The 24,331-nt window shown below is 53.8% G+C and overlaps 1 protein-coding gene across 1 annotated transcript in view; it reads right to left on the minus strand.

The window, feature by feature from the left end:
* Positions 1 to 24,331, minus strand: part of FBN3 (fibrillin 3) — a 291,486-nt gene that overhangs the window by 99,882 nt on the left and 167,273 nt on the right. The window contains exons 10-17 of the mRNA XM_048831133.2: positions 16,797 to 16,949; positions 15,862 to 16,059; positions 13,850 to 13,993; positions 12,902 to 13,021; positions 10,680 to 10,805; positions 7,878 to 8,000; positions 6,829 to 7,104; positions 1,105 to 1,158 (exon numbers count right to left, since the gene is read on the minus strand). Of these exons, the coding sequence (XP_048687090.1) occupies positions 1,105 to 1,158; positions 6,829 to 7,104; positions 7,878 to 8,000; positions 10,680 to 10,805; positions 12,902 to 13,021; positions 13,850 to 13,993; positions 15,862 to 16,059; positions 16,797 to 16,949 (1,194 nt within the window). The remainder of the gene's footprint in view (positions 1 to 1,104; positions 1,159 to 6,828; positions 7,105 to 7,877; positions 8,001 to 10,679; positions 10,806 to 12,901; positions 13,022 to 13,849; positions 13,994 to 15,861; positions 16,060 to 16,796; positions 16,950 to 24,331) is intronic.

Consider the following 24,331-nt stretch of genomic DNA (forward strand, 5'->3'; position numbering starts at 1 on the left):
GAAGGGAAGTAGAGGGAAATCAAATCCACAGAGAGAGTCTCAAGGGAAACAACTGAAAGGAAATCTGATTGGTGAAAAAGGGAATTGATCAAAAAGCAGTTTTACAGGAAAACAGATCCTGGAAACAGTAAATGAGAAGCCCACCCACAAAGGACCTACAGTACATGATCAGCTGATTGAACAGCTAGTGAAGGAATACAGTTCAAAGGTGCCCAATGGAGAAGGGAGGGCCCAGTTGGTGAAGAAACCCGCCTGTGGATAAACTCAGTGAAAAGAGGTACAGCTGCAGGAAGAGCGAATCAAAGGAGCACTTCCGGCCAAAGAGAAGCAAAGAACAGGCCAGTGAGAGCAGCACTGGACTTAGAGCCAAGGAGAGGAAAAGTCGGGTCTCCTCCGAAGTGACACAGTAGATTGTTTACTCATCTCTTATGTTCACGTTAACCACAATGCACACTGCACAGAGTCAGGAAGAGTAACCAATGTTCATGTGTTGATAACCTACAAGTAATTAGTATACGTAGTAAAAAGAAAAGGAGGACTTGTGGCACCTTAGAGACTAACCAATTTATTTATACAGCTGTAGCTCACAAAAGCTTATGCTCAAATAAATTGGTTAGTCTCTAAGGTGCCACAAGTCCTCCTTTTCTTTTTGCGAATACAGACTAACACGGCTGTTACTCTGAAACCTATACGTAGTAAGTACTTGGTAATGTTCTATGTTATTTATGCTCTTGATACAATCTTTGGGTTTTCCCTTATAAAGTTCTAAACATTTAAATGATCCTTTTGCCCCTGCCTCTCCTCACAGCTAGCTTAGCTTAGCCGGGTCACTGTGCACACATACATACACATACACTCATGTAAATGCACACACACTTAGTTATAAGCAACTGAAAGCAGGGGCTCACAATGGGAAGTGTTAGGCAACCTTAATTATGGGCAACTCCTTATAATATGACAGGTTTCAGAATAGCAGCTGTGTTAGTCTGTATCTGCAAAAAGAAAAGGAGAACTGTGGCACCTTAGAGACTAAACAATTTGTTAGTCTCTACGGTGCCCCAAGTCCTCCTTTCCCTATAATATGGTGCTTGGGGAAGCCCTTACCTCTGCCATCAGCTGTTATTCCTATGCCGCTGCTGCAGAGTGCCTGGAATTCGGCTGTGGAGAGAAGTTTGACAGTTAGATTCATTTGCTCATCTGTACAGCATTAACAAAATGAGATCATTTCAAAACCGAACAGAACCGTTTCAATGATGATGATTATTATTATTTGCTGTAGTATCACATCATGAGCCTGCAGAACGCTGGCTGTCTGTAATAATGGATTATACATTTTAAAAATACAACTCTTTAATATTGCAATTACTTTTGAGTGCAACAGGGGAAGGGTCCCCATCACCAGTTCAGCATTGCAGGATCACCTGCCGAAATGCATTCCATACAAGAACCTAACCTACTGCACTACACAATATCAACTGAGCACGTGTTCAATGGATTAAGAACTAGCTGACTGACAGATCTCCAAAAGTAGTTGTCAGTGGTGACTCATCGTGGAATGGGGCTGTTTCCAGTGGGGCTCTACAGGGATTGATGCTAGGCCCGATGCTTTTCAACATTTTCGTCAACTATCTGGAAGTAAATGTAAACTCCCTGCTGATAACATTTGCAGATGCCACAATAGTGCGGATGGTAAATAACGATGAAAACATGGCTGTCCTACTGAGCTATCTGGATCACGCGGTAAGCTGGGCCCATTGAAATGAAATGTAGTTGAACACAACCAAGTGCAAGGTCAGACATCTAGGAACAAGGAATGCAGGTCACACCCACAGAATGAGAGACTCTGTCCTGCTTAGCAGGGACTCTGAACAGGCGTTAGGGACTAGAGTGGACAAGCAGCTCGACACGAGCTCCTAGTGTGATGCTGTGGCAAAAATGGCTGATGTGATCCCTGGATGTATAAAGAAGGGAGTGGTGAGTAGGAGCAGGGAGGTGATTTTACCTCAGTATATGGCATTGGTGAGACAATACTGGACACTGCGTCCAGTTCTGGAATCCACATTTCTACAAGGATGTTGCAAAATTGCAGAAGGTTCAGAAAAGCGCCACAAAATGATTTGAGGGCTGGAGAGAATGCCTGACCGTGGGAGATTTAAAGAGCTTGATCTGTTTAGCTGATCAGAAAGAAGATTGAGAGGTCACTCAATTACGGTGCCTAAACACCATCCCAGGGAGAAATGCTGGGTTCTAAGGAGCTGCTTAGTCTAGCTGCGAAAGGCAGAACAAGAACCAATGCCCGGAAACTGAAGCCAGACAAATTCAGAATAGAAATTGGGCCCATTTTAACAGTGAGGGTGATTAACCAAGGGAAGTGGTGGATTCTCCACCTCTTGATGTCTTCAGATCAAAGCGGGGGGCCTTTCTGGAAGGTCTGCTTAGCCAAACCCAAGTTATTGGGCTCACTACAGGAGTAACTGGGTGAAATGGCCTGTGCTATGTAGGAGGGCAGCCTAGATGATCTAATGGTCCCTTCTGGCCTTCAACTCTATGAACCTATGGAACTGTGAGACCTCAAGTAGTAAGGCTGCACCGTCAAGCCAGGAAATGACAAAGGGAGGGTTTCTTGGGTGTTCACATACCTACACTGCACATCTGCTCTCTTTAAACAACAAACAGTCACCCAGGAAAGTTCAGTGTTATCAAAGGAAACAGAGTCGAGACTATTTCGTACATGCAACATGGCTGAGGAAACACTGAAGCTTCTGAGATCCAAATGTGGCCAAATGCTGTTTGGAGTTGCCTGCCCTGGGAGTGTGACTGGCCAGCTGTGACATCACACTCGGGAGAGTTTGGACATTTCATTTCCCTGGCCCTTTATGTAAAGAAAGAAAAGATGAAGAAATGAGGTAAAAGCAACCCAGAGTCCCCAGCATGCTGCCTAACCAGCACCGACGGGCCTCTTGGCAGTCAGGAGGAATCACTTCTAGTACCCAGGCCCACGGTTATGTGGGACTCTAGCCTGCAAGCACCTGTACACGCAGTCCCTGCTGACAGCACAGGCAGCCCCAGTGACTTGCATGAATGCTTGGGACCTGCTCCTGCAGTCCCTTATGCACATGCACATCTTTGCTTATGTGAGAAAAGTTCCCCATGTGCTGACTGCTTGCAGGATCGGGCCCCTGAAGGCTTAAGAGCTGTTGTTTACTGTGCAGGCTTCACACAGTACTTTCATGTGCTCATCACTTTGTTAGCACAAACCCAGGTTTTCAAGCCTAATGAAGCCCAGGGAGGAATAATATCCTGCCCACCCCCCCCACCCCTCCGCCTGTCCCCCCAGGCATGAACCTGAGCATTCCAGCCATTTCCAGATATCTGCATGAACAAAACACACCAGTGCACGTATTAGTCATTTCACTCTGAATAACTCAAAAATGGCTGAGCGCAATTGGGTCAAACTTTTCCAGACACACAAAACCCCTCACCTTTGGGCAGAGAGTCAGCATGGGAAACGTCCCGCCAAAAGGAGCCCGTAACTTATGAGCCTGTGCAGCACTTTTGCAACTTTTATGTCAGCAGCTGTTAGCAGCAACGACTAGAATTAGATGTAAAAATGGCCTAGCACAGTGCTCCCCCCACCGCTTCCGAGAGCAATGCACATCTCAATGGTGAGACGGCCCCTAAGCACCTCAGGTAGCACCGGTGAGGCTAAGGAAGAAAGGAGAGCAGCAGAATACGGAACCTGGACTTCAGAAAAGCAGACTTTGACTCCCTCCGGGAACTGATGGGCAGGATCCCCTGGGAGAATAACATGAGGAGGAAAGGAGTCCAGAAGAGCGGGCTGTATTTTAAAGAATCCTTATTGAGGTTACAGGGACAAACCATCCCGATGAGTAGAAAGAATAGAAAATATGGCAGGCGACCAGCTTGGCTTCACAGTGAAATCCTTGCTGATCTTAAACACAAAAAAGAAGCTTACAAGAAGTGGAAGACTGGACAAATGACCAGGGAAGAGTATAAAAATATTGCTCACGCATGCAGGAGTGAAATCAGGAACGCCACTTCACACTTGGAGTTGCAGCTAGCAAGAGATGTTAAGAGTAACAAGAAGGGTTTCTTCAGGTATGTTAGCAACAAGAAGAAAGTCAAGGAAAGTGTAAGCCCCTCGTTGAATGAGGGAGGTAGCCTAGTGACAGAGGATGTGGAAAAAGCGAATGTACTCAATGCTTTTTTTGCCTCTGCCTTCAAGAACAAGGTCAGCTCCCAGACTGCTGCACTGGGCAGCACAGCATGGGGAGGAGGTGACCAGCCCTCTGTGGAGAAAGAAGTGGTTCGGGACTATTTAGAAAAGCTGGACGAGCACAAGTCCATGGGGCCGGATGTGCTGCATCTGAGAGTGCTAAAGGAGTTGGCGGATGTGATTGCAGAGCCACTGGCCATTTGAAAACTTCTGGCGATCGGGGGAAGTCCCGGACGACTGGAAAAAGGCTAATGTAGTGCCCATCTTTAAAAAAGGGAAGAAGGAGGATCCTGGGAACTACAGGCCAGTCAGCCGCACCTCAGTCCCCGGAAAAATCATGGAGCAGGTCCTCAAGGAATCAATTCTGAAGCACTTAGAGGAGAGGAAAGTGATCAGGAACAGTCAGCATGGATTCATAAGGGCAAGTCATGCCTGACTAATCTAATTGCCTTCCATGACAAGATAACTGGCTCTGTGGATGAGGGGAAAGCGATGGACGTATTGTTCCTTGACTTTAGCAAAGCTTTTGACACAGTCTCCCACAGCATTCTTGCCAACAAGTTAAAGAAGTATGGGCTGGATGAATGGACTATACGGTGGATAGAAAGCTGGCTAGATTGTCGGGTTCAGCGGGTAGTGATCAATGGCTCCATGTCTAGTTGGCAGCCGGTATCAAGTGGAGTGCCCCATGGGTCGGTCCTGGGGCCGGTTTTGTTCAATATCATCATTAATGATCTGGAGGATGGCATGGATTGCCCCCTCAGCAAGTTTGCAGATGACAGTAAACTGGGAAAAAGAAAAGGAGTACTTGTGGCACCTTAGAGACTAACCAATTTATTTGAGCATGAGCTTTCGTGAGCCACAGCTCACTTCATCAGATGTGATGTTCATCAGATGTGTGTTCATCACATCTGATGAAGTGAGCTGTGGCTCACGAAAGCTCATGCTCAAATAAATTGGTTAGTCTCTAAGGTGCCACAAGTACTCCTTTTCTTTTTGCGAATACAGACTAACACGGCTGTTCCTCTGAAACCAGTAAACTGGGAGGAGAGGTAGATACGCTGGAGGGTAGGGATAGGATACAGAGGGACCTAGAAAAATGAGAGGATTGGGCCAAAAGAAATCTGATGAGGTTCAAGAAGGACAAGTGCAGAGTCCTGCACTTAGGACGGAAGAATCCCATGCACCACTATAGACTAGGGACTGAATGGCTCGGCAGCAGTTCTGCAGAAAAGGACCTGGGGTTACAGTGGACGAGAAGCTGGATATGAGTCAACAGTGTGCCTTGTTGCCAAGAAGGCCAATGGCATTTTGGGATGTATAAGTAGGGGCATTGCCAGCAGATCAAGGGACGTGATCGTTCCCCTCTATTCGACATTGGTGAGGTCTCATCTGGACTACTGTGTCCAGTTTTGGGCCCCACACTACAAGAAGGATGTGGAAAAATTGGAAAGAGTCCAGCAGAGGGCAACAAAAATGATTAGGGGACTGGAACACATGACTCATGAGGAGAGGCTGAGGGAACTGGGGATGAGAAGAGAAGAATGAGGGGGGATTTGATAGCTGCTTTAACTACCTGAAAGGGGGTTCCAAAGAGGGTGGATCTAGACTGTTCTCAGTGGTAGCAGATGACAGAACGAGGAGTAATGGTCTCAAGTTGCAGTGGGGGAGGTTTAGGTTGGATATTACGAAAAACTTTCTCACTAGGAGGGTGGTGAAACACTGGAATGGGTTACCTAGGGAGGTGGTGGAATCTCCATCCTTGGAGGTTTTTACGGCCCAGTTTGAGAAAGCCCTGGCTGGGATGATTTAGTTGCGGATTGGTCCCGCTTTGAGCAGGGGGTGGGACTAGATACCTCCTGAGGTCCCTTCCAACCCTGAGATTCTCGGATTCTCTGATAACAGTCCTGTGGCAAGTGCAGCAACCGCCTCCATGCAAGGGACACTGGGGAGTCACAGGCGTTTTAGCTTTTTCCTATAGGATTTGGCAGCTGGAAGCAGAGGAACCAGCACCGTATGGGCAGCTGGCCGGCCATGGATCAGCAGCCACAGGCGCCAACTCCGTGCGTGCTCTGGGGCTGGAGCACCCACAGCAAAAAATAGTGGGTGCTCAGCAGGGGGGCTGGAACAGTTTGTACAGTCGGGGGCTAAGAGCTTTTGATCCAAACTCTAAACCCTGTATGTGATGGAACCGCGTCAAGCCAGGGGTGCAGCAGCCCCCCCGCAGAACGCCTAGCCACAGCTCGGGGAGGGGCTGGGGGAGGAGAAGGAGCTTTGGGGAGGGGATGGAGCAGGGGTGGGAAGAGGCAGGGCACAGGTGGGGCCTTGGGGGAGGAAGTGGTGTGGGAGCAGGGCTTCAGGGCAGAGCGCCCCGGAGGAAAGGTTAAACTCAGCGCCTGTACGAGCGGCATGGGCTCTAGAGAGCCCCGTTTGGGAAGCACTGTGTAGCTAGCCCATGATGCAGAGCATCCGTGGCCATTCCAGGACACTTGTGATGCTTGTGCTGGATGGGCTGGTCCACCCCAGAGGGATCCTGCAGCTCTGAGCACGTTCCCCTTGGATTTCCACAAACACACAGCCGTGGCGCTCACCCGAGTTTTTGGCCGGGCAGGGCTGGCAGGGCTCTCCAAAGCCATGGTCAGGGTTAGCACAGCAGCATTCGGACTTGGTGACTGCTCCTGGGAAGGGGCGAGCACAGGTGCCCTTCTTAATGCCTCCATAGCAGGTGCTGCGCATGTGGGTGTCCACGCACACCCGCCCGTCCACGCCGATAGCCAGGCCGCCCAGGCACTCGCAGCGAAAGGAGCCCTCCGTGTTAATGCACCAGCCGTTCATGCAGATGCCAGGAGTCTCGCACTCGTCAATGTCTAAGAAGGAAGCACACAGTGGCTGTTACCTACTGACTGGCGGCAGGACAGGCAGGGAAGGGGTTCAATTTCCAACAGGGAGACTCTCAGGGGCTCTGTAGCTTAGGGAAGGGCCCCCAGCACGCATGGCTGCAGCACTCAATGTAGTTTGCCCTTGGCTCGCCCTGGCTGGCTGGGGCTAGCAGGGTGCCCAGTTCTCTAGCTCCCTCCAACTGCTCAGCATGAGGCTCCTTCACTTCAACCAATTACTGGGTGAAACCGGAGTGTTGCCTTCTCCCCCTGCATTCTCCAGCCCTCTGAGAGCAGCCTCCCCCATCCCCAGGGCACCCTCCAGCCCTCTGAGAGCAGCCCCCTCCACCCCATGCACCCTCCAGCCCTCTGAGAGCAGGCTTGCTCCCCCACCACGGCACCCTCCAGTCCTCTGAGAGCAGCCTCCCCCATCCCCAGGGCACCCTCCAGCCCTCTGAGAGCAGCCCCCTCCACCCCCTGCACCCTCCAGCCCTCTGAGAGCAGGCTTGCTCCCCGACCATGGCACCCTCCAGCCCTCTGAGAGCAGGCCCACTCCCTCCCCCACAAGCAGACTGGCACTCCTGGCTCTGCTGCTTAGCCTGGTGGGAGAGCAGAAAATTCAGCCAGTACCACAGGTATATGGAGCCACATGCCTGGCCCTCCACTCCCCCCGCTACCCCCCTTCACTCCCGCTGCACAGACACCCAGAGACACCCGGCGCACACCAGGACCGGGGGAGGGACCGACCCCTGCAGTCTACGCACCGACACAGTAGCGCCCATTGGGAGCCAGCACAAAGCCGGGTTTACAGATGCATTTGAAGCTGCCGTCTTCATTAATACACATCCCATTGAGGCACATGTTGGTCGTGGCGCATTCATCGTGGTCTGGGGGACGACAAAAAGCATGAGCAGAGCCTGCAAGGTGCAGCAGGGCTTCTGGGCTTGGCTCCTTCTGTTCCCTGCCCGGCCCTGCGTGCGCCAATCGCGGTTTGCCCCAGCACTACGGATGGGTTCAGAGCAGCCCTGGGCCTGCGCGGCCCCCAGGCTGGACAGTGAGAACGTCTGCCAGTGCAGTGCCAGGCAGAGCCACGGTCCCCCTGGCACACAATCACTTCGCAACGCGTGCTGCCATCTCCTGGCCCCCCGAGCTGGGCCCCGCCAGGGACCTCCGTAAGCAGAGCGCTCCGGGCCGGGGCTCCGCACATGCCAACAGCGAGAGAAAGCCCCTTCGAATCCCACTGCAGAGCCAGGTGCTGCCTCTCTGAACCGCATCTGCAGGGGTGGGGCTGGAGGGAGGATTTGTGCTGCCACTGGGGGAGGGGCAGCAAGAGCCCCGGTGGCTTTGTGCAGTGACAGAAGAGGGGCAGCACAATGCAGTGCATGCTGAGCCAACAGCACCCAAGGGAGAGGGGCCACCCACGGAGCCAGCAGCACCCAAGGGATGGGGCTACCGGCTGAGCCAACAGCACCCAAGGGAGAGGGGCCACCCATGGAGCCAGCAGCACCCAAGGGACGGGGCTACCGGCTGAGCCAGCAGCACCCAAGGGAGAGAGGCCACCCACTGAGCCAACAGCACCCAAGGGAGAGGGGCCACCCACGGAGCCAGCAGCACCCAAGGGACGGGGCTACCGGCTGAGCCAGCAGCACCCAAGGGAGAGAGGCCACCCACTGAGCCAGCAGCACCCAAGGGACGGGGCTACCGGCTGAGCCAGCAGCACCCAAGGGAGAGAGGCCACCCACTGAGCCAACAGCACCCAAGGGAGAGGGGCCACCCACGGAGCCAGCAGCACCCAAGGGACGGGGCTACCGGCTGAGCCAACAGCACCCAAGGGAGAGGGGCCACCCCCGGAGCCAGCAGCACCCAAGGGACGGGGCTACCAGCTGAGCCAGCAGCACCCAAGGGAGAGAGGCCACCCACTGAGCCAGCAGCACCCAAGGGACGGGGCTACCGGCTGACCCAGCAGCACCCAAGGGAGAGGGGCCACCCACTGAGCCAGCCGCACCTTACACAAAGGACTATTCGTACGCAAACCATGGGAAGGTTTGGTTCTTTGCTAACAACTAAATGAAACCAGGGGCTGGGACACCCTCTGAGCACCCATCACCATAGTAGGCTATCACAATGGTCCAGGCACTGGCCCTCCCAGCTGCCTGGGGAGCAGGGCAGTGCTATTCTCCCCAGGGTGTGTGTGGGGGGGGCACTGAGGCCCACAGAAGCTGAGCAACTGGCCCAACACAGCAGGTCTGTGGGCAAGGAGTGACTTGAACCCATTACTCCCGCATCCTAGGGCAGGGCCCTGCCCATTGGGCTGCCCTTCCTCTTAAGGAGGGGAATGGGAGCTTCGGAGGCACAGGGTGGATTTTTCTGAGGCACAATGTGACCCTCCCTGTTCTGGAGGAACCCTGTGGGAAAAGCAAGATTTCGCTGGCTCCCCTTGGCAAGTGGGGCCTGAGTCTGGCAGCAAAGCAAGGACTGCAGGAAATTGGGAAAGGAAGGTTCCCACCCCCTTCCCTCAGCCACAGAGTCATCCCCCCAGCCCTTGCCAGGCATGGCGTTTATTCTGCTCTTTGTTTAGCTGCCGGGGGGCTGGAGGCAGATGAGCCTTTTGGCCCCTAGAGCGGTGGGGGCAGTTGGGGAAGGCAGGATAAACAGGTGAGTTGGATATTTCTACCACAACAAAATCTTTAGCAATGCTGATGTTTAGCTGAGCCTTGTTGGGCTTCAGCGCTAACCCCTCCGAGATGAAAATCCAGCTATCACACCTCATGTCCACCTACTGCCGCAGGCTGCCTCAGGCCGACAGCACTGCCTCTGCTTTCATTCCCTTCACGTATTAAGGGTTAATACACAACCGGAAGGGTTTGAAGCCATTTCTTTAAGGAAAGTTTAAAATTTCTTGCGGATTCCTCCTCTGTGGGACCCAAAGGCCGGGTACCAAGGGCAAGCTGCAGGAGCTACAGATGGGGCTGTGTACAAATCATGCCCCACAGCAAGGAGGCCAGGTCTGGCTAGTCCTGGATGGGCCTGCAAAGCCTTTCCCAGACACTGAGATCCTTAAGAAAATGTCCAGCTGCTGCAGGAATCAGCCCTGGTGACACTTGGGCACCCTGGCAGTGGAGCCAGAGCTGACTTCTGCTCTCTCCTCTTGCGTGGGGCGCAGTGCGGCTGCCAGTGCAGGCTCGCAAAGGTGATGTAAATCTCCCTCTAACGATCCCATGGCATGATTCACAAGAGCCCTTGCAAGATCCCTCACTCTCCCTACTTACATGCAGGGAGCAGTTTCTACCAGGTCACTAACTCTTCCCCCCGCCTTCAACGGTTGGGAGATGCTGCTAAACTGCATTCACCCCAGAGGTGGCTGGGTGAGAGCTGAACTCTGTAAAGCCCCTGGGGTCCGGCTCTTCTGGATGAATCTGCTATATATGTGCACGGGATTACTGCTGCTAATGGGTCCAGTTCTGCCCTCCTTCCCTCCCTGCTGGAGTCCGTGGTGTGTGAGTGAGAACAGGAACTGGCCCCATCCAAGGCCTGCAGCTGATCTCATGCTGAAGGAAGCTGCTCACCGACACAGTTCTTGCCATCAGGGGTGATTTCGAAGCCTGCGTTGCAGATGCACTGGAAGCTGCCGTCGGTGTTAACGCACCGGCCGTTCCTGCACATGACGCCATTCATGATGCACTCGTCAATATCTGGCAGGGAAACAAACACAGCCAGGTAGCAGCAGACACATGACCTGCTTGAGCCTCCTAACCCCAGCAATGACTCCCTCTCCATCCGGCTGGAGTCAAGGCCACATAGCCATGGCTGGCTCCTAGGCGAACCCATTCCCAAGGAAGGGCAGGATCCTGCTCTCAGATCCGTGCAGTAGGTCCCGGCTCTGACAGCCCACACTCCCTCCCTGTGCAAGGTGCATCTCCCTGGGGGAGACTTGCTCTGTGCTCCTGGCCCCCTGCAAAAGCCTCTGCCAGCCCCTCTGCCCTCAGCTGCTTGATACAGCCCACGTATGGGCTTGATCTGTAGCTCACTGACACCTCTCTTCCGACTGCGACGGGCTTTGGATCCAGCCCTTCGTCCCATCAGAGAACCCCCTTCCCCAGCCTCGGCCTCCTTCCCTCCCCAGTTACTCTGCTCTGCCTGACCAGGGCTTCAGCCTCCGCGCAGTGAGCAGCACTCGCTGTGGCAGGGCTCGCCTGCTAAACCCAGGGCTGTGAGTTCAATCTTTGAGGGGGCCGTTTAGGGATCTGGGGCAAAAATTGGGGATCGGTCCTGCTGTGAGCAGGGGGTTGGACTAGATGACCTCCTGGGGTCCCTTCCAACCCTGATGTTCTATGATTCTATGACACTGAGTGAGGAGAGTCTGCTAAGCCTGTGACTAGGCCCCAAACTGGCAGGAAGTGACCCATGGGGTAACCGAGTGCTTAGTAGCTGGGCTGGACATTCCAAGACGCCTGAGACTCTGGGTGGGGACCCACTGGAGTAGGTGGGCCTCGGTCCCCCCACCTTGCCCCCCTCTCCTTTGCAGTGATCAGCTCTGAGGCAGCAATCAGAGCATGAGGGGATGACTGAAGTTGCAGCTGGGGCCCCCTCTGGGACCACTTGACCAGCAGAACCTTGAGGCCATGAGCTGCCCACTAGGCCAGCTGGTCACCAGCCCTTCCCACTGTAAGGGGGGGATAGGAACCAGGGGAGGAGCTAGAGCGGGGGACAGCGGGTGAGGAGAGAAGCAGCGATGGGAGAAATATGAGCAGAAGCTGGGGAGGGGGTCAGGTAGGAGCAGCAGGGAACATAGAAGCAGGCAGGGAATGGGGCAGGAGCTGAGCGGGGGGGATAGGAGCAGAAGGAGACAAGGGGAGGCTGCGGGGACAGAGACAGAAGGGTCAATTACAGTATCCTCCCCCCAGAACTTGGACTGGAACCCAAGAGTCCTCTATGTTCCCCTGCTGTCAGCAAGAAGCTGTAAAATCCACTGGTAGAGTCTGTGTCCCGTCACCCCCAGGGCTGGCCTAGGACAATCTCCCCTGGCTACTGGGTCCTCTTAGCTCAAGCGGCAGAGGTCTGTGAGGTGGCTCGAACAGTCCCCACCCTGCCAGTGACCCACCTGGGTGGCAGTCTGATACCGCAGGATGGAATTGCTGGGTTTCACTTTGCTTTTTAAAAGCCTAGGAAATTACCCACAAAACACTACCAGGGTTCCACATCCAACACTCAAAAGTTAGGAACTGCCAGACTCGCCCTTGCCCCTGTGAGTGCATTTCGGTGCAGTCTTTAATTGCATGACCCTGCATGACATGATTGCCACTGGGCCCCGCCTCGGTCTTCTCAGGTAGTTTTTCGGGGGATATAATGCCACGCGGGCATAGCTTATTCCTGTGTACGAAAGGGAACAAGCTGAACTGGCATAAGGCCCCTTCATACTGATATAACTGTGCCCACAGCTGGGGTTGTACAGATTTAACTAGTTTGGTAAAAATCTCCCTCCGTAATTAAAGGAATTAAACTGGAACAGACCCTCTGTGAAAGCCCGTCTTTGTCAAAGCAAAGTGCGTGGTACTGGCCCATGGCTCGCATCTTGCTTGGCCCGCATCACCCTCAGCACCTCTGGGCACACCAGCAAAAGCATCTGCTGCCCTGCAGCGAGCAGCTGATTGCTGAGAGGGCACTGGTGCCAGCAGCTCTCCCTTCACTCTACGGCCCGCAGGGCACTGCTTCTGGGAGCTCGGGGCTCCACTCTGCACTCTGTTTTTGAGCCCGTCCTCCTGACCCGCTAGCCCTGAGACGGACGTACCGACACAGGCCTGCTTGGTGGGGGTGCTCTGGAAGCCCTCATGGCACTTGCAGTGGTAGGAACCAGGTGTGTTCACACAGTCGCCGTGCACGCAGGGGCTGCTGGAACATTCGTCCACATCTGGAAGGAAAAGGGCATGAAGCTGGCAGCCCCCAACCCCTGGGAAGGCAGTGCCAGAGCCCGGTGCTGCTTGGCAGCCCTTCACCAGGGTCCCATGGGGCCGCCTAGCTAAACCCCAGCTCAGGAATAGGAACGTTGTTAGGTCAGCAAGGGCCCGATCCTACCATTTCCTCACCACCCTGCCAGGCCAGCGTGAAGGGGCCAGTGAGGTGCAGCAGGTCACACGCACTGCTCTACGGAGACCTGAGTAGAGGAGCCACCTCCGGCCTGTCGTTGCAGAAGCCAGTGAAGCCTGGGGGGTCAGAAAGGCCTCGGTGCCCCGGGCACAGGGGTGGCTGGGCACTATGAGGAGGACTTTGCGGGGCTGCAGCCCAGAGTCGGAAGACCCCAGGGCCCCTCATCCCAGGTGCTGTCTTTGTTTGGGGGGTGGTGTGTGGACAGAGAACAGGTATTTTAGGGCCCTGCCATATTCAGCAACAGGGAACTAAATTGATTGCAACTCTTCCGCCTATCCATGATCAGACTGCAACAGAGGAGGGGGAGTGGCTGCCCCCAGTGTCCCTCGTGGTGCCAGGTACAGCCCGCATGCCACTGCCTCACCCCGCCCAGCGCCGCAGTGCCACAAGAGTGCTGCTCTGCGCTGCTTAATCCCACTAGCTGGGGGCAACCCCAGACCCCAGGACTATTCCATGAAGCTCAGGCTGGGGGTGGGAGGCAGCTGCAAGCACCCCCGAGGCTGCCAGGGCGCCAAGGGGGAGCAGCTGTCTGCGGCAGAGCAGGAGTGGGGCCGGCGGTGCAGCTGGTGCCTGGCCCAGGGGATTCTCTCACCAATGCACTCGCCACGCACGTCCTGCTTGTATCCCATGTTGCATTCGCAGCGGTAGCTGGAGGGGGTGGGGATGCAGCGTCCGTTCAGACACAGGTTGGTGAAGTGCTTGCAGATGTCGATGGTCTGATTTAAGGTGGCAGTCCCTGGAAACCCCAGAGAGAAGAGAGCCTGGAATGGCAGCCTTGAGCGCCCTGCTCCGTTCCCCACACCCGAGAAGCCCGCCATCTGAGAGAGGGGAGAACACCCCCAGAGGGCACACCTCCCGAAAGGCGTGCTGTTGCATGGGCCTCCCAGCATCACCTGCAACACACCGCGCCTCCCCCACCAGGGACTGCGGGCAGGCCCATCCCCTTCTCCAAGGCACTGACATGGGCAGGGGCACTGTACTCCCAGGGCAGGCCAGCCCAATGAGCTCACTCCAATGCGAGGCCAAGGAGCCAGCACTGGCTTGTCTGCACGGACTCGGCTAAGGAGCTGTCGGAGGATGGAACGGGCTGCAAAGCTGGTTCTAGGGGACCTTGCTGGTCCTGGGCCTTCCCCACCCAACTCTGGAAATCTGGCCAGGCCCCAGCTCGAGTCTTCAGTCACTAGCTGTTGCAGGGCCTCGCCCAGGCCCCATGTGGTCACTACACCAGCAGCCTGGCCAAGCTGTGAGCCTGGCGTAGCAGGGGCTGCTGCAGCTCAGACCTGAAGGGCAGCAGCAAAGGGGCTCTGGCTCCTCATTTCCCAGAGTGCTCTTGTGATCTTTCACCCAAAAGTGCTGGGGACTGGGGGCAACATCCTGAATGGAGGGGCCAGGAATTAAACAGGCAGGATAACTTTGTGACCAAGACCAATGTTAGCCAATCCAGGTCACGCTCAGGGGGTCTGCACAGCAGCGGGGCATGGGAAATCTCAGGACAGGTGGACCCACCTGCTGGAGTTAGTGCCTGGGAAGATCAGCACGGCTGCTGCAGCGCTGGCCGCCCAAGTACAATCCCGCCTGCACCCCGTGCTGAGACTCACACCTCCTCGCTGCAGTGGAGATGTGCCATGAGTACATCCCAACTCCCAGCGAGAGAAGAAGCCGGATTGCTGCTCCCCTCCTCTAGGGTAGGAACAGCCCACACAGCTGTGGCCCCTGCTCAGTGTGGAGCAGGAGGGCATGGGGGCACCCCTACAGGAGCCTGTCCAGACTAATGACAAAGGCCCAAAGCAGCAGCTTTCAGAGTTATGATGAACAGGTAGCTCCCCGGCTCAGAGCTTGCGTTTCAGGCACCTGCAGACTCAAGCAAATGTCAATTGCCTCATTAGCTACCCTTGGGTCACACTTTTCTTTGCAATGACAAGGGCTAGACGCTGAGGTGCCTATCTGATCCCATGACTCCGATCACCACACACAGCGCAGCAAAGCCCCTCTTGGAGCTGGGAAACCAAACAGAGGGGTGCAGGGCTGCCCCGGCAAGGGGTGACCACCTTTGCTGGCGGTGGAGCCCCAACCCCTACCAGCAGGCTCCCAGCCAAGTGTCAGAGCAGACTGTAAGTGACTGGCCCAAGGGCACACAGCACATCAGTGGCAGGGCTGGGATCAGAATCCATGACATCCTGACTCCCCTCCCGATGCTCGCTCCAGCAGCCAGCACCCCACACCCTGCCTGGGCCCTCTGGCTGGTGGAGCTGGGCTCTGCCATGCCATGAGAGGGAGGGGAAGGGGCCGCTGAAGCTCTTTTCCAGTTCTGTAACTAGAAAGACATTTTTGCTGGACGGCAGCCTGCCTCTTTGGGACTCGGAGCCATCCGGAGCTCCTTGCTGTGCCAGGAGATGCCGTGTGATCTGTGTGCTGGGCCCAGCATTCTGCACAGCTTTAGTGTCACATCCCATCAGTCCAGCCATGTCAAAAGAACCCCAGCGTCTGGTAACAGCGCTGTTCCCAGCACGTGTGCAGCTCAGGCAGGCACACCAGGTATGCACACAGCCTGGAAGAGACGCAGCCAAGGTGGTCCAGCGCTAGCAGAAAGGAGATTTAATTTACCAATGCTCGAACTTCCAGGGCCCATCCCAGGAAGCCCCGGGATCCCGCCTTGGCCATTTGCCCCATTTGGTCCAATGCCTCCAGGTCCGCTGATTCCAGGCCCGACACCATTTGGCCCAAACCCAGGAATCCCAGGGAAGCTCCCAGAAAAGCCCGGCACGGCCGGGAGCCCTTCAATGCAGAGCCTGCGGTACTCATCTGAAACGAAACAGCCACCCGAGCATCACTCCAACACCGCGGGCCGAGTGTCCCTGCCCGTCTCACATGGGAGGCAGAAGTAACACTGGCATGAAAGCAACAGTGGCTGGGTCAGGGAAAGCAGGGGCTTGGGGGAGGGTGGGCTGGGAGAGAGCTTTACTCCCCTTCATCAATGAAGCCCAGGTGAGGTGGGTCTTGTGGTCGCATTTGGCCAGTAGCTCCCACATTGCAGCAATAGGAAGAGCTGTCTGCTCTGTGCAGCAGGCATGGGGCTACCCAGGAGGGGCGGGGGGGGGGTCATTTTGCTGCTGCTATTGGTTTTCCAGTGACAGCCCCTGTAAGGAGCTTGGCCCTGCTTTCCGGAGGGGCAGATGTAGGCCCAAGAAGGGGAAGCACAGTCATGCAGCAAGGCAGAGCTGGAAACAAATTCCAGAGACCCGATTCCCAGCCCTCTGCTGCAGCCCTTCGCTCCTTCTGATCTCTTCCCAAGCCCAGGGAGCCAGGGCAAGGCTGGGGTAGGCTGGGGAGGTTACTGCCCTTGCTGGACCCCTTCTGCTGTTCTTTTCCAAAGGGGGAACGGGCTGGGGGCCCTTACCCCTGAATTCCCTGGCTTTGTGCAATCCAATGCGACCCTCACCGACCTTTCCTCCCAGAAACACTCGCAAGCACAGCTCACGGATGTTAAGAACAGGTCGCACTCAGTGGGGCACTAGTGGCTTTCCCGTTGTGTTGCCTACCGGATCCCCTGACGGGGCACATTTCAGGGGTCTGCCCGATCGCCCAGCAGCGCCCGGAGTCACAGCAGCACTGCATCTTGGTGTACTGGCCCGGGAGCTCCCCAGCGCAGCGCCCGCCGATCAGCGCCGAGAAACATGTGCCAATCCGCTGGTCTGCAACAATGAGAAGCAAGAGGAGCCACAAGTGAATGGGGGGTGGCCTGAGAAGGGAAGGGCCCCTCACCCAGCCCATCAAAATCAACCTCTCCGAGGGAGACAGGAGATCTATGCAGCAAGAGAGACATATTTCTGGGGCCCACTTCCTCAGGGCTGGATTCTTCTGGCTCCTGAGAACAGCAGCATTTCCCAGTGCCTCCTTCCTGAGCATTTCCAGTTGGAAAGGCCCAATCTTGCTGTGACATGATCTGAATAGAGTATGATCAATCAAACCATTGTTGCTACCACTGTTATATAATTGCAACGAATCTTATACAAAGTGTGACGCATGGCTAGAAAGGGTTAAGCAGCTTGCAGGCTAAATGACCCAGAGCCAACCTTTAGAGACACTAGAAAAGTATGCAAATGGTCATTATGGCCATTCCATGGTAGATAGGCTAGAACCTTTGAAATGCAAACCTGTATTGTTAGAAGTTAGAGGTGATACTAATTATATGTGTGTACTTGTGTCTTGTTAGAGGATAACAATGTAGTCAAACAGTCCCTGTCTATGCTGTATTCTGTTAATTTAGAGATCAAAAGGAAATATTTACATTTAAATGAACTATAAACATGGGATATGGCTGTATTGATCTCCTTTGAAATGTTTAGCAAATCATCTGAGAATGGTGGGAAACATGCAATTGCCTTATGTTAATCTGTGTAGCTAATTACCGGTGATGCTTAGGAAATAGGTCTACTTCAAAGTCTCCATGATTGTCTATTATTTCCCTAAAGCCTCCAACCTGTCAAGAAAAGGCCTGGAACTGTATCAAAACCTCTTGGGTCCTGATCCTTTTTATCTCAAATCTGCTTGATGCTTCATGCAGGGGAAGCTTAAGTGATAAGGCTGAGATCTCCAGTTCTAACTGGATCCCCTGAATTTGGATATTGGACTATAACTTATGGACTAATTCTGAAAGAACTCTTTGCAACTACAAAGCTCACTATCTCTACTATGACAGGTTTAAGAGAAGCAGCCGTGTTAGTCTGTATTCGCAAAAAGAACAGGAGGACTTGTGGCACCTTAGAGACTAACCAATTTATTTGAGCATAAGCTTTCGTGAGCTACAGCTTACTTCATCGGATGCATTATGCAGGGCACTGAATTTAGCCGTATGGAGTGGAAATCTATCAACTTCATGAAAAAACTCATAGGAATGCATCCAATGAAGTGAGCTGTATCTCACGAAAGCTTGTGCTCAAATAAATTTGTTAGTCTCTAAGGTGCCACAGGTCCTCCTTTTCTTTTTATCTCTATTATGAATCTGATCTCAGAACTGTACTCATATCTGTATGTATACTGATCTTTTAACCAATACTCTCTCTCTTTTCTTTTTAAATAAATTTTAGTTTAGTTAACAAGAACTGGCTGTAAGCATGTTTTGGGTAAGAACTGAAATATTCATTAGCCTGGGAGGTAATGTGTCCAATCCTTTGTGATTGGTAGAACTTTCTTATATGGTGAACAAGTAATCCTCATCATATGTGACTTGGGTGTCTGGGTGGAGGATTGCTTTAAGGGAACTGTGTTGTTGGCTTCTGGGCAACCAGTAAGGTATTTGTGACAGACCCAGAGCAGTGGGGTACAGGAGTCTGGTCGAAGGCAAATATACTGGCTACTGGATGAATAGTTTTCTGTTCCCTGAGTGACCAGAGCAGGGGCTGCCCTAGAGAAATCAGGAACCTGCTAGAACCAATTAAGACAGGCAAGCTTATTAAGACACCTGGAGCCAATTAAGAACTTACTAGAATCAATTATGGCAGGCAGGCGAATCAGGACACCTGATTTAAAAAGGACCTCCCATCAGTGAGTGGGGGGGGGGGTGCACAAGGAGCAGGGAGTGACAAGGTGTACAGCTGGAGGACTAAAGAGTACAAGTGTGATCAGGCTTCAGGAGGAAGATCCTGCAGTGAGGATAAAGAAGGTGCTGGGGGAAGACCATGGGGAAGTAGCCCAGGGAGTTGTAGCTGTCACGCAGCTGATACAGGGGATATTGTAGACCGTTGCAATCCACAGGGCCCTGGGCTGGAAGCTGGTGTAGAGGGTGGGTCTGGGTTCCACGCATCCCCCACAACCCCTGATCGGACACAGGAGGGGTTGACCTGGTCTGTGAGAAACACCAGAAGGGAAGGTCTAATTTGGAAAGGGATCTGGCCTGTCCCTGACCCACTAGGTGGGACACTGAGACTGGGGGGATTGTTCTCCATTTCCCCCATGCTGGCCAGTGATGAGGTTAGCTGAGTGAACGGCAGGTTTGAGCCTCTAGCAGAAGCGGCCAAACTGAGGGCTGCTGTGAACCTCTGAGGCGAGCAAATCTGCCAAAAAGCGCAGGACCCCCCAGGGCAGAGGAGGAACTTTGTCACATATTATAGAAGCTGTTTTGTGCTGGTTTGGTAAATCTAAGTATTGGAATATCCACCAGCTTTGGGGATTGTCTGCCCCGTTCTTTGCAGTTCAGCCTGAGTGACCTCGGCACGGCCCCCTGGGACTCCGGTCACACTCGGCTAACCCAACATCAGGCTCCTCAAGATCGTACATGTCGTGATCTGCAGCGCAGGGCGATGGAAGTGGTGACTGCTCACCTCTTCTGCCCTCCAAGCCCACAGCAGTAAGCAGGGCCTAAGTTCTACGAGAATGAGGAGTCTGGCTGGAGGGAGATTGAGGCGCTAGAGTACATGGGAAGAGAAGTGGGTGAGCCTGGCCCCTTGCTGGTGTCCCTTCCTGTGTCACGGCCTTCCAAACACACAAGCTAGACTCAGGGCAGGTTTCTTGACGCTGCCATTTGGAGTTCATGAGAGTATTTGCAGGTCACACTCACCGTCACAATCGCCCACTCCAAAGACTAAATCTGACCCGGACTCATTCCACGGCTTTCCCAGCCAGAGTTTATGCACAAATGCCAGCTCCAGGGGGAGGTCTGGCTAATACACGCGTAAAACACACTCGGCATTAGCGGCTGAGTTTGGGGGAGGACAAAGGGGCCCCAACATGGGTTCGATGGACACTTACTCCACAGCAAGAGGAGGTGGCATTCATTAACCCTTCCATGACTGAACAGTATCTCTCCATCCCTTCTTCAGGAATGGGCAGGCCATTTTCAACAATGCTTGAGGCTGGTGAAGAGACCCTCTCTTTGCCTCAGTTTCCCCTCCTGCCCTTGTGTGTTTTGACTGTGAGCTCTATGGGGCATGGACGGTCTCTCTCTGTGTCTGAGCAGCACCCATGTTGTGGAGCCCTGACCTTAGCTGGCACCTATGGGCCATACTCGTAATAATACCTTCCACAGCAGCTGGCTTCGCCGCCCAGGTTCAGGGCCATGTTCTGGACCTCTGCAGGGGTTTGGGAGATTTGATTTTTCACACCTGCCTGAAGTTCCTGATTTCAGGCTGGGGTGGACAGGCCCCAAAGCTGGCGATTCTTGCCATACTCGAGCCCCCCAGAAGCAGGGATCAGGCGGCCAAAGGCCCCACCAGGGTCCCAGTCTAGTCCCTACATCACAGATATTCTGAGAAGCTTCCCAGGGAGGCCGGCCAATCACTGTGCCTGGTGCCTCTGCTGGGAGCCCCGTCTGCCTGCTCTACCAGAGCTCTCTGAGGAGCTCTTTCCACTGCCAGCCCACCGTGCCCCGGCTGCCTGCAGCAGCCTGCACGGGCTCTCCAAGGCCTTACCTCCCCACACCACCCCAAGGTCCAACCTCCCATTCTGGCATCTCTGGAATCCCAGATTTGCCCCTACCTGTCGTACCACATCACCGCCTGCTCCGTCCGTGCATCAACAGACCCGCCAGCTGGTGCACATGAACCATCTGATCCTGGGGCAGGTGTGGGGCAAACCCGGACCCTGGTGTAAGCTGAAGCAGCCTCAGGGCATCTCTAACTTATGCCAGCTCAAGTAGTTCCGCGGGGACAGTTTTGCTGGCTGGGGGACTGGCAGAGTGTGTTGCACTCCAGCTCTGCCCTCACATGTCCCCGCAGTGGGGAGAAGGCAGGAGAGACTCACACTGGGGGGATCCTCAAGTGCCCCTCTAGGGCAGCCATGAGCTGCTCTGTCAGTGGTCTCACTGGGGCTGAGGACCTGGCCATATGTGCCTGCGGAGACAAGCCTCATCCTGATGACTATGAACAATACAAGTCAGATGAATGCTATCACACAGGAGCATGTGCAGCTCAGACTGTGGTACAGCTTCTCCTGGCCCCGCTGAATCCTGGGGGGCATGTTGCAATTGCTGGACCTACAAAGTTACCCTCAGCTCAACTGCAACCTGTGTGAGCTCAGACTTGGTAAACAGAACCCGGGAGAACAAAGTTACCGAGGCCACGTCTGACCGTACACAAATTCTCTGGTGGACATAAAGGGGGTAAAAGATGCCACCTGCTCACCCTCCTTCGTGAGGGTCTTAAAAAGAGACTTGGAAAAGAAAAATATTCTCCCCGCTCATCCCGCGACCAACCCACACTGCAGCTCATCTCGGCTCCTCTCCACCGCCAGTGGGCAGGAGCAGGCCAGGTGAAGGACTTTCCTCCTGAGAGCGGGCTGGCCAGCCTGCCCTTGTTTAAGGAACCTGGTTTGTTACTTGTGAGTTTAGAAAATCATCACATCACCCTGATGTCCAGTCCTCAGCCCACTGGCAGGGATACCTAATTTCCCACACCACAGAGGCAGGTAAGAGCCTGCCCTGTTTTCCCTGCCCTTGTGTTGTCTTCTGCCCTCCCTCGTCTCCTATCCTTTCCCTCATTCTCTCCACTTTTCATCGGCTCCTGAAATCAGCCATACTGCATTTGTCTACCCCTGCCTTGTCTAAGGAGAACGAACCCAACCAGATGACACTCCTGCCCAGAGCGTGCTCCAGGGTCCAAACAGCAGGTGCCATGCTTGGCCTGCTAGCCAAAGCCAGAGCACCTATTTGTGATGAGCCAGCCAGCCAGTGTTGCAAAGCTGTATTTCCCCCACCTTTTCCATCGTCTCTCTTCTCCACCTGGCCTCCATCTGTCTGTTAGAAACAGGAGAAGTGAATACCCTTCACACATCAGGATCGGAAGTAAAGTTAACCCTTCCCTAGGCTTTTCATCAAAGAAAGGTTGTTCTGAAAATAAGAGTGATATTTTGCCTAAAAAAGGAGAGAGATTTGAAAGGCTTTGATTGTTTGTTTGTTTTGCACAATCTCTCAGTTTCGGTATCAATGCTTGTTTTAATTTCTTTTTCTTTCTTGTGTCTGATCAATAAACTTTCAGTTCTAGAATAAAAGATTTTGGGTTTGCCAAGTAACTGAGCAAACTATGGTCTCTGTAGATCCGTCCCCCCTTCCCCCCCAAACCTGTCACTCTGTAATGTGGGACAGTGAAGGAGTTTATAAACACCTTTAACGCCTTAGGCCTTTGAGATCAATATTATACAACAGGCATCTCTGAGCAGCTGTCTAGGTGGGAATCACCAGAGCAGCCAAACATCTATGGAAGAGTCCATCAGGCTTGTGACCAGGTCTTTCCCCAGCGTAGATGTACAGTGTTGGCTTTGCCCGTCTTACTCGGTACCTACTGCCAGCAACTTTCCATACAAGCATTACACAAATCAGGTGCAGGAGATGGAACCAAAATGCAAGTTCACCTGCTATCCCGCAGCTTCTCTCTGCTCTGCCCTGGTTCAGAGCTGCCCCAGTACTCTCCGAACAGTCAGACATGCTCCTCGAAGCTCGTGTCAGTGGCCATGTGCCCTGCCCTGCATGCTGACTCACAGTGCCAACTCACACTGAGCAAGGCAGCCTCACCAGCTTCCAGCTCATAATACATCAGAGCACACAAGACACTCCTATCATACGGCAAAAATTCGTCCCTCAGATACACCTAGGCAACTTGCCTTGCAGGGTTGGCACCTTTGGGCACTCCTTGCAGGCCCGGCCAGGCAAAGTCATAAGATTTTCACTCACTTTTCTGATTTGACAGGAAAGAGGTGCTGGCAGCAGATACCAGCCATGGCAAGCCAGATGTTCAGCTCCCACAAGTCTCTGTCTCGTGTCCCAGCAATAACATCAGCTGGGGGTGGGCTCCAACTTGCTGTTCTGCTTGGACTGTCCCCGATCTCTGTGGATAGAGCTGATCAATCCAAAAGCTTCTTTGTGGTGCAGTGTGGATGCAGTTGGGTGCTGCATTCTTCTGTACTTCCATGTGAACCTGTGTGCCGTGGAGCTCTGCTCCACTGAGCGACTGCTGGGGTGCTCCCTACAGGAACGTGTATTTCAGTAGAGGAAGACGTGTGGCAGTCGCTATGCGAAACTCATGAAGTCCTTGGGGATGAAAATGTGCACAGCAGATCTCGCTGTCCCTCCCCTGCTGGGTACCTGGGCACTCCTGTAGCTGGAGACGTTGCTGGCAATTAGCGGAGGATGTGTCCATGCTGCAGCTGCCAGGTGTGGCCGCATCTCATGCGTGCCCAAGCTAACTCTGATGGAGCCGCTGCCAGGCAGTGATGCTCTGTCAGCACAGGTTTCAGTGTGCCCTACTTGCCCTAGGACCTGCCCTGCGTGATAGTGATGACATCACAACACTACTGCAAATGGCGGTGACGTCATACTGGGCTGGTTCCTGCCCCATCATAATCCACAGGGGTTTTGCCATTGGCTGTAGAGACGCTATGTGGTGAAGTGCTGCCAGAGGCTCACAAGACCCAGAAACACTTTCCAGTTCTATGAGCCTTGCAAAAGCCGTGACAGTCAGGCCTGGGCCTGGGGTGTGGGGCTGGGTGGCTGGTAGCCCAGGGCTTGGGATGGGGGTCAATGCTGCACCTGCCCAGATTGGCCTGGGTTGAGAAAGTGTCCTCTAAGGAACAGTTCAACTCTTCAGCTAATTCAGCTCCGTTCCCTGGTTTATGAAGCAAACTAATGAGGGGGAATCCCGTCGGATCGGGTTTTAGGAGTTTTACAGCTACCTGTGCCAGCAAGTTGACATTCCCCTGAAATTTAATTGGAATTAATTGCACTGGGGCATTTGATCTTTGTTTCTATGTAAATTTCATCTCTAATCCCAGCTCTGAGACTTGCAGAGAACAGTGACCCCTTTTTAAAGTCAAAGGGATTAAGCCAACTGGGCCTTTTATCAGACACTTTCTTTTAACCATTTCATTGCACTGGCCCCAGAATGAATCACTTCTTGTGGATGGGGCATTTCCTCTGGCACAGGAGACCGCAGATTGAGATAAAGGGAGAGCAGTTTTCAGACTAAGGACTTGGGGAAAGCCTACAGGTGCAGAGGAGCACGCGGTTCGGACAGAGACATCCCTTGGGGAGGATCTATTAATAGAGATTCTCTATGTCCTAGTAAGGAGGAGAGGATGGAAGACGATA

Source organism: Caretta caretta, chromosome 25 (assembly GCF_965140235.1).
Source record: "Caretta caretta isolate rCarCar2 chromosome 25, rCarCar1.hap1, whole genome shotgun sequence".
Lineage (NCBI taxonomy): Eukaryota > Metazoa > Chordata > Testudines > Cheloniidae > Caretta > Caretta caretta.